This window comes from Lucilia cuprina, chromosome 2 (genome assembly GCF_022045245.1).
Source record: "Lucilia cuprina isolate Lc7/37 chromosome 2, ASM2204524v1, whole genome shotgun sequence".
NCBI classification, from domain to species: Eukaryota; Metazoa; Arthropoda; class Insecta; order Diptera; family Calliphoridae; genus Lucilia; species Lucilia cuprina.
Window position 1 is genome coordinate 32,323,625 of NC_060950.1, and position 11,026 is coordinate 32,334,650.

Genomic DNA, 11,026 nt, shown 5'->3' on the forward strand with positions numbered 1-11,026 from the left:
CTAGACTATAGACTAGACTATAGACTAGACTATAGACTAGACTATAGACTAGACTATAGACTAGACTATAGACTAGACTATAGACTAGACTATAGACTAGTCTAAAGAATAGACTGTAGACTATTCTATCGTCTATAGTCCTTGTAAAGAAAAATCTTCTGAATTAAAGACATATACAATAACTTTTGAATGAAAAATTACTTTTTACACTGTGTGGATTGAATTCTCTATATTACATAACGTAATGTTCTTATGCTTGAACTAAAGATGATTTACAAACAAAATTATTAAGCGTAAAAATATAAAAGTTTATGAGTAAATTATATTTGGAAAGGTAAATCCAATTTAGGAAGTGTTAATCAACAACATATTACAACATAATTGAAAACGTGAAAATATTTAAAAAATTTTTGTTAATGATTATTTGTCTACTATTCTAATTACTAGGAGTTACACACATACATATATCGAGTTTTGGTAGTCCATCCTTCTATATAGTCGACATCGTTCTTAAACTAAAGATCTTATTTTTAAAATCTAGTTCCCATACAAATAATTACTTTCTGAACTACAGTTCTTACATAAACCGAACTTATTAAATGGACCATATTATCCGAGCAGGAAACAAAGGATTTAAAAACTTCCTTTGTTTCGATTTTACCCGATTTTTTTGAAACGTTCTTTTACAAATATTAATTTTACCCGCTATTACTGCTAACAGAATTATACACATTCCTTTAGAATATGAAAATATTATCTTAAAAATTACTTCTTAACAAACAAATATATCATTATTATTTTTTTAATGTTTAATAATATATACGTAAGAAGTAGCCTTAAGTGGAAGTCCAAACTTAATTACAATTCATATCCACTAAAGATTTATCAATGTTTACAACTTAAAAAAATGCATACATACTTACATATATTCATTTATATGTACATAAAAATAAGTCAAAATTAAACTTGTTGTTTCGATAAATTTATGATGGTCTCATAAATTATATTACGACTATACGAGAACGTGTAATATATATTTTAGAAGAAAATATGTATGGATATGTTAAGACAGACATATAAATTCATATGTAGATATGTATGTATATACCTATGTTATTAAACAAAGGCTAAAATTAAACAGATTTTTGCAAAATTATAAAAAAAATATATAAAATTAACAAAAAACCTAACAAATTAAATGTATTTTCAAGGCAGACACTCTTGTAGTTGTAAATGGACATACAGACAGTGGAAGTTAATATTTTAAAGATGCTGGTTGGGATTTGGTAATAAATACAACAAGTACTCATTTAGTAAATTTTATTTTTTTTCGAAGACGAAGAACACTTATAAGTTGAAGAATTTGAAATGATATTCGACGTGTAGACTATTATGTAGGCTATAAACGTGGTAATAGTGGTATAGCTTTAACAACAGTTTTAACTTTAGTCTATAGTTTTGATTATAGTCTAGCGTCTAGTTTTAACAACGTTTTAGTCGTTCCCACGACAATTGGATCTTCGCTCCGGAACGACCCGAGGCATACTCGGCCAAAGATTGTCAACCCAGCTACAACTGTAGCAACCGAAAGTTTTTTCCCCAGGAAAGATCTATCGGCCACAGTCGATCTGTTACAGCAACAACAAGGTTTTAGTCGATAGTCAATTGTCTATTCTATAGTCTAGTCTATAGTCTAGTCTATAGTCTAGTCTATAGTCTAGTCTATAGTCTAGTCTATAGTCTAGTCTATAGTCTAGTCTATAGTCTAGTCTATAGTCTAGTCTATAGTCTAGTCTATAGTCTAGTCTATAGTCTAGTCTATAGTCTAGTCTATAGTCTAGTCTATAGTCTAGTCTATAGTCTAGTCTATAGTCTAGTCTATAGTCTAGTCTATATTCTAGTCTATAGTCTAGTCTTTACCTTAGTCTATGGTCTAGTCTATACTCTAGTCTATAGTTTAGTCTATGGTCTAGTCTATAGTCTGCTCTGTAATATAGTCTATAGTCTAGTCTATGGTCTAGTCTAAAGTGTAGTCTTTGGTCTAGTGTTAGCCTAGTGTATAGTCTAGTTCATAGCCTTGTCTTTAGTCTGGCCTTAAGTCCAGTCCATAATCTAGTCTATAATCTATGCTAAAGTTTAGTCTATAGCCTAGGGCCTAGGCAATAATAGTCTAGTCAACAGTCTTGTCAATAGTTTAGTCTATAGTCTTGTATATTATATAGCTTAGTATAGTCTAGTGTATTGTCTAGTCTATAGTCTAGTCTACAGTCTAGTCTTTAGTCTAGTCTATAGCCTAGTCCATAGTCTAGTTTAAGGTCTAGTCGATAGTCTAGTCTATAGTCTAGCTACTGCTGACTTTAGTCTAATCTATAATCTAGTCCATTCTATAGTATAAACCCATTTCGGCAACTTAGCCCATTACTTATATAGCCTAGTTTATATTCTGTATAATAGTCTAGTCCATAATTCATACAAAAGTCTAATCTCTAGTCTATCGGACACTTAGTTTACGATTTTGAGAATACATATGATCTTGATTAAATATTGATTTTGATATAGTTTAGTCTAGTCTAATCTTATATATAGACTACTCTATATTCAAATCTTTAGTCTAGTCTATAATCTAGTTTCTAGTATGTCGGAAACTTATTCTACGATCTATAGAATGCATATGATCATAATTAAATATTGAACTCAACCCGTAGTTAAGTTAATTGTCAGCGATGTTGGACTAGGACATTTATAAAAGTTAAATTTATTTTTCAAATCAAAAAATTAAACATTTTCTTGCATATGTATACAATCTCTACGATCATTTATTACTTCTATCTCCTGTGGTGCAAATTCATATCGCTTTTCCAAAATCATCATCATCAACTATTGTTTGCCAAATTCTCAATCACTCTTCTTACATACTAAAACATAACGGTTACAAATAACAGCCCTCCTGATTTGCAAAAAAAAATCAAATTTAAATCTTAAATGTCATTATTAGTCTCAAAGGTACGATTATTCATACAAATAAAAACTCATTTATTTCTATTTATATTATAATTTTATTTGCATTATATTTTTTTTCTTTTCTAAGTATTTTATAGTCTGTGCACTAAACCGTAACTAAAATCATATAAATTAATAAATATTTTTAAGCATTTCTTGTAAATGCCAACAAATTTACTGAATGGCTGTGGTTGGTTTCCTTTATTTTTATTTTTTCTAATTTAATTCTTAGCACAAAAATCGAACCAACATAAATTCTTTGAAAAAGTGAAGCACTTGTTTCATGACTCTGTTTGTATTATATTACAGGTGCAGCATTTAACACTAACGCCAATTTACAAGAAGAACGTGCAACAGCAACGTTACCTACACCCACAACAGCAACAACAACAACAAACACAACTGCTGCAGCATCAGCAACGGTATCATCAACAACAGCTACAACTGTGACACCACCTCTTAAAACACAAACTACAGCTAATACAACACCACCGAAGATCTCAGCAATAATAACAACTACAAAAACAACAGCGACAACAACAAGCAACCAACAAACATTTAATAATAAAAATAATAGCAATAGCATCAATAATACTAGTGGTAATACTAAATTGCTTAAAATAAAAACTGAAATCACAACAGCAATAGAACCAGAACAAGAAGAGACCCGGTCACAATCAATTGTTACCACTAAAACAACAAACAATCGAACTACTGTATCATCTGCTAATTCAATAATAAAAACAACAATAGCTGTTACTACAACAACAACTGCAGCAGCTGGAGCAACATCATTAGCATTATCAACATTAAGTAGTACAACAGCAAATCGTCTAACAGCCAATAACAATCAGCAGCAGCAAAATCAACATCACAAGACTCGGTCAACAAACGCTACAACAAGCATGTTACTATTGCAACCAAATGTAAGAAGCGATTTTTAATTTATAAAAGTTTATTTTGATTTTAATTAATGATTTATTAGTTTAAAATAATTAACGTTAGTAGAACTAAAGCTTTAAATTGGTAAAAAGAAAAGCTTAAAAAACTTTTTGGAGCTTATGAGAGTTTATATTGAAAACTTAAAATTGTAGTATCTACAGGTTGAAGGTAATCTGTGACTGATGCTCCGGAGAATGAGTAGAAAAACTTATGGAAAAGGAAAACTTCGCTTAATCTGCTTATGAAGATTAGCAAATCCATTTTAAAATAATCCCTTTAATAACATCAATTCAACTTGAACTATATGTTTCTATAGTATCGTCTATATTCTTCAGTAAACTTTTCTCTATAGTCTGGCCTATAACGAGATCTTGACTATAGTGTCATCTAATTTCTTGATTATATTCTTGTCTAAATCAAACACTTTGGAATTCACCACTGAATACTAACGTTTCACGAATCATTATTCGGAAACACAGTACAGAAGTTAGAAGCGTTAAACGAAAAGGTTGTAAAGTGTAGCGATACAATTAATACGAATTTAATGTGCTCGGAATTGTTTGCAATATGATTTGTGAAAACTAAAACCCTATTTTAGAAGGTCATTTGGTAGTTCGTTCTTCAAAATTTACTCTGAATAAATCGCACTAAAAGTTTTTTTACATGTGCTTGTCCTGCGATTATGTCCTGCGTCACCCTATTGACAACGAATAGACAAAGAAATCTTCAACTGTCCACTATCTCGCTTACAAAGGGAAAAGTGAGCCAAAGAGTACATCTGTGACGAAAGACGAAGTAGATCCAACCAGGTGGGTAGACGTAAATGAAAATCACTGTCTTTTCCGGATGCATTGAATCTTTGTAGAACTTTATAGATGTGCAAGATGTTGTAGTAATCTGGGGTATAATGATAGTTTCTCTTTGTAAAAAGTGCTAAAACAAAAAGTTATTCCAACATGATTGTAGATATTCTGAAAATCCATAATAACTAATAAATGTGAATATCACCGGATATAGATCAGGTTTTGAGGGCAATCACTCCATGAAATGTTTTTATATTATCTACTAGATTGATAATCCTATTGTAATATGATTAAATGGTTTCAGAAGTCCTAACTTAAGTTAACCGGGCAATAACAGATTACATGAAACATCATTATTCCTTTTTAAAGATGTAGTAAAGTTCAAGACCAAATCTAGGGATATTTTATAAAGCTGAAGTATCGGGTTAATATCACATCATATAAGTAGTATTCAAACTTTAAAGATTTAAGTCAAAACATATAAAATTTACCTGAATTCCATGTCCATGTGTCTTAATATTATCAATGTTCTAATATTTCAAAAGTTGGTTAAAAACAGACTGAAATAGTTAAACAGTTCTCCTTTATAACACCTGGGTCAAAGTTTAGAGGTTAAATATTTGAATTTTTATTAGTTGTAACAATTACCAAACCAACATCTTTAAGCTAAATACTACTTTTAAAGGTTTGTCATCTGCAATTGCAATGTTAACTATAATTTTCTATATATGGGAATATTTTAACCGTTATTTTTTTCGAATATTAGTATTTAAGCATCACACCTTAAAAATAATTGTTGTAGTTAATATCCGTATCCTAAAACACATAAACAAATATATTCAAATCTATTTATCAAAACAACTGATTTATAATGATAAACAATTTATGTAATCCCTCCTTTAATTTGCACAACAATATTTTACTAATTACAATATCATTAACAACAACAAAAAGAATCAAATACTAAAATATTTACGCAAAATATGTGCAAAAACACTCAAATGAAAGTCAACCGCAACCAATCAACAAATTATCAACAGCAACACCTTTTATTATTAATCGCAGCCAAAGGGTCTACTCAAAGCGCGTTAACAGTGGGCTAAATTCATACACTTCAACAGTATAAATAATTCTTAAAGAGGGTTGAAAATTACAAAAAGATACAAATTATTAAAACAGCAACAAAAAGCTTAGAAAAAAATCAAAACATTAACTGATAATAACCATATAAAAAATTCATGAAAATTGGCAAGCAAACAAGACGGAAACAATAACTGCCAATCACAAACAATGTTGTGTATTCGTCCGTCTGTTTGTCTCTTGTCTATTGGGTTTTTCGAATAGTATTAGAAAACTGCGCATGTCTAATGCAGGCAAAATACTATTAAGTTCTTAGATTTAAGGTTTCATAATTACAAATATATTTTATTCTACTTGTTTAAATGAAAACTGATTTAGTAACTTTTAAACCGTCTCCCGTTACAGAACACTTTCGGTACTCTTTCTCCGTTTGATAATTTTTCCACACAATCAAACTCTCAACAAAACCAAACTCAAGCGTCACAACATCATCCTCATCATCACCATCATCATCAAAACCACAACAATCCTTTACAAAATCAAAGTGGTGGACACCAGCAGCATCATCATCATCATCACCACAACCATAACGTGACGTCGAATAGCGGTAATCATCATATATTGTCGGTGGCTTCAGAGGATCATTTAATTGGTAACTTAACGGATACCACTACTTCAGAGCATTCGGAGTTAATTGATCACACTTTTAATCAATTGTCAGATTTATTTTTTCCTGCCGATTCCAATCAATCTTTACTTTCACCTACTATTGATCAAAATCCCTCCCGGGATACAGAGACATCTGCGCATCATCATCACAATCAGCTACAAGATTTACATTCTTCCTGTGAGACTTTGGTAGGCTCCAGTGAGGATATTACAAGCTCTATTGAGAACCTAACAAAATTAACCTGCCTACGTGAAAAAAGACTTTCCTCCATACCCGAACAACATACCGCTACTACACCCAACTCGGAACAAGATCACTCTTCGTTGTGTTTTGATCGTTCTACACCTCAAGAAATTGGTCTTCTCAGTTTAAGGTCCAGCAGCGATCCGGCCATAGCTTTACATACTCTACAAGAAAGACAAGCTTTACAACAACAGCAACAACAATCCGGCCATCATATTGGTCACTCACGTTCCGGTGGAGATCCTCTTTTATCGCCCCTGGGTGGACCACTCTCACTACCCAGTTTTCAAGAAACCTACTCTCTCAAATACGGTACATCATCTTCTACTTCAGATTCTTTAACTACGGAACTAACTATTAAAATGGATGAAGATTGTTATCCATTGTCCACTTCAACAGAGGCTATAGGTGGTCCAGCATTAAATCAACACACCTCCTCCAACAACACTAATACATCCGTCAGCTCACATCATCAGGCAACACACTCACAACATCACCAACAGCACGCTCATTTACATTCACAGTTGCAGAATCAACATAATTTAGCTGGAAGTCAACAGCATCTGCACAGCCAACAACCGCAGACAAGCAGCAATTTCAGTTATCATGGCCATTTTAATGCCACAACGACTCCAGCTTCATCAAGTTCTTCGGCTTCCTCTTATGAGTTTAATAACGGTTCCAGTTCGGGCAATGAAAATGTGCAAAATTTCAATGCATCCCCAGGGGGAGAAAGTTTCTATCAGCAATATCAGCTGTCCTCACAACCAAATGTAAGTTTTAATTCTAAAAAAAAATGTATTTTTTTATTTCTCCATTGTGCAATATAAACGACAATGTCGATTCTAATCCAAATAAAATTTATGATATATCTTTTTAGAACTATCAATCTTCGGCAGCTGAACGTTATAGTTTACCCACATTTCCCACCATGTCCGAATTGGAAGCAGCCTCGGCTGCAGCTTCTAATGTAGCTTTGGCTCCACTGCGCCGAGCTTCATTGCCCGTCAATCGTTCGGAATCGCCCATCAGTCATAGTCCGAAACTTCCTAAGCTGATAATTGGTAGCGGTAGTAGTTCGTCACTACATCTAAAGCATCACACACATTCACAACTGTCAAGCGCACCAAGCTCAGCATCCAATTCGCCCAGTGTGCGACAGCAAACATCGACTCCTATACTTCATCACATAACACAAACAACAGATTTGCTCAATGGTCGTGTAATACCGACACCACCCTCCCAATTGTGTGCGGTATGTGGTGATACAGCTGCTTGCCAACATTATGGCGTAAGAACGTGTGAAGGCTGTAAGGGATTCTTCAAACGTACCGTCCAAAAAGGTTCCAAATACGTCTGCTTGGCCGATAAAAATTGTCCGGTCGACAAGAGACGACGCAACCGTTGCCAATTCTGCCGTTTTCAGAAATGTTTAGCCGTCGGCATGGTCAAGGAGGTGGTGCGAACCGATTCCCTTAAAGGTCGTCGAGGACGTTTGCCTTCCAAACCTAAATCACCACAAGAATCACCACCATCCCCACCCGTCTCTCTTATAACCGCTTTAGTACGTTCTCATGTTGATACCACACCTGATCCCTCTTGTCTCGACTACTCACAGTATCGTGAACCTTCACAAGCCGCCTCACCAGTCGTGATGAGTGAAGCCGAAAAGGTTCAACAGTTCTATAATCTTCTAACGACTTCGGTGGATGTTATTAAACAATTTGCCGAAAAAATACCCGGCTATTTAGATCTAACAGCGGAAGATCAAGAGTTACTTTTGCAATCGGCCTCTTTGGAATTATTCGTTTTACGTTTGTCTTATCGGGCACGTGTCGATGATACCAAAATGACTTTCTGCAATGGCATCGTTTTACATCGGAGCCAATGTCAACGTTCGTTTGGTGATTGGTTGAATGGTATTTTAGAATTTAGCAAAAGTTTACACAATCTGGAAATTGATATATCGGCGTTCGCTTGTCTATGTGCGTTGACACTTGTTACAGGTTAGTAGGTTATTTAGAAAAATAATTGTATGATACAAAAATTGCTTTTAATCGGATTATAATCTAGACTATTGACTAATTTTTAGACTTTACTATAGATAGATCTGTTGTCACGACTATACTCTAAGGTTTAGGTTCCATTATATAATGATCTATACTAAGTCCCAACTTTAAATAGATTTAAACTCTCGACTACACACCGATCTATCCTCTGTATCTGATTCATAGTCTTTAAATTCTCGCTTATAGACTAATATTATGTAAACTATAGTCACGATTATAGACTGATCTAAAGTCGTGACTATAGACTTATTTAATGCCTCGACAATTATATTCATGACTACAGATTGAAATATTGTCTTAACTATAGACTGATGTATAGTCTCGACTATAAACTAATTCTTATATGACACTCAAATATTGACTAGTCTATAGACTTGACTGCAGACTATTCATGTTCTATTGATTTGACTACAAAATGATCTATGGTCCCATCTGCAAAATAATCGATACTCCCAACTATAGTGCGGACTTTAAACTAATGAATAGCTTCAACTGCATAATGATCTATAGATCATCTATAGTCTGGACTAAAGTCTGTATAATTGGTCTGAACTATAAAATGTTCATTAATCTTGACTATAGACAGATCTATATTTTAGGCCATAAAATCATCATTAGTCTGGACTATAGACTGGTCTATAGTCTGGACATACAGATCTTTAGTCTGAACTATAAACTGAGCTATAGTCTGGACTATAAATTGATTTATAGTCTCTACTATAAACTTATTCTCATTCTCGTTTATAGACTGATCTGTGATCTCGAAAAATTTATATTTAAGATGCTTATTCTTAAACGCCCCAAAATTATTTTTTATATTCTCTTTTTACAGAACGTCATGGCCTACGAGAACCGAAAAAAGTCGAACAGCTACAAATGAAAATCATAGGTAGTCTACGAGATCATGTAACCTATAATGCCGAAGCACAAAAGAAACCACACTATTTCAGTCGGTTACTGGGTAAATTACCCGAACTAAGATCGTTAAGTGTACAAGGTTTACAGAGAATATTCTACTTGAAATTAGAAGATCTAGTACCAGCGCCCGCCTTAATTGAAAATATGTTTGTGGCGAGTTTGCCATTTTAAAAATCCCATAAATTCCTCTAATAAAAATATAAAAAAAAATAAAAATTATGTGTAAAAAATAAACGTATTTAGTTAATTAAAAAGTGTAAATAATAAAATTAATTATTATTTAGATACGTTAAGTACTAACATATTTTATTTATATACTTTAATATATTTAAGCAAATATTTATAATATATATAATTTTTTAAACATCCCTTTTTACCCTTAATTGAAAATATTGTTTCCTTTCTTTAAAGTTTTTATACAGCCTTACGTGACTTGTGTTTTTTGGTTTTCTATTAAATATGTATTTGAAACTATAGACATTAATTGAAAAATTAGCAATAGTTTAAGTTGTCAAAAACTATTTTCAATTGTTATAAAACGTCGAGACCCGTTAAAACAACCCTCAAACCTATTTCCCTCAAATAACCGCAAGTAAAATAGTACACAAAAACTAAAGCAAGATTAAGACAATAAACACAATAGGGCTTCTCAATAACAACTACTTACTTCAAGATAATTTAAAATAAAATATATCAAAGCAATACATATTCTTATATTTTTTCTTGAGAAATTCGCCATTATTGTGTTTAGGTTTTTTTTATAAAATTTCCTAACGAACGCACAAGTTATTATATTTTTTTATAGATTTTTAAATTGTTTTTTTCTAGTCATTTTTGTTACAATTACCTTATTGTATTTGGTACCTGTAAACATTATTAAGTTTAATTTAAATAATAAAAACGTAGTTTAATAAGTGCAAAAAATCATTAATTGTTGTTAATTATAGAAAAAGCATCTCATTAAATTTACACAGTTCAACTGTTACTAATTTTCACAAGATTCTCATTAGTTAAATCATGCATAAACATAAATTAGTTGTAAATCGCACAAAAAATCTTAGTTTAATTTAAATTTATGAGCATAGGTTATCATAAAACTCTATGAGGGAGAGATATAGTCCAAAGTAAACGCAGTTCAATCATTAATTGAAATAAAGCTGAAATTCAATTAAACTACTCAAGAAATCCTAAAACAAGTTCAGTTCAGTTCTAGTTCAGTTCTAGTTCAGTTCTAGTTCAGTTCTAGTTCAGTTCTAGTTCAGTTCTAGTTCAGTTCTAGTTCAGTTCTAGTTCAGTTCTAG

The 11,026-nt window shown here is 32.3% G+C and overlaps 1 protein-coding gene across 1 annotated transcript in view; it reads left to right on the plus strand.

Annotated features, from left to right (window-relative positions):
- Positions 1 to 9,960, plus strand: part of LOC111690326 (probable nuclear hormone receptor HR38) — a 75,509-nt gene extending 65,549 nt beyond the window's left edge. Inside the window, exons 2-5 of the mRNA XM_046953910.1 lie at positions 3,310 to 3,926; positions 6,231 to 7,511; positions 7,619 to 8,744; positions 9,640 to 9,960. Coding sequence (XP_046809866.1) covers positions 3,310 to 3,926; positions 6,231 to 7,511; positions 7,619 to 8,744; positions 9,640 to 9,896 — 3,281 coding nt within the window. The 3' untranslated portion in view covers positions 9,897 to 9,960. The remainder of the gene's footprint in view (positions 1 to 3,309; positions 3,927 to 6,230; positions 7,512 to 7,618; positions 8,745 to 9,639) is intronic.
- The last annotated feature ends 1,066 nt before the right edge of the window (positions 9,961 to 11,026 follow it).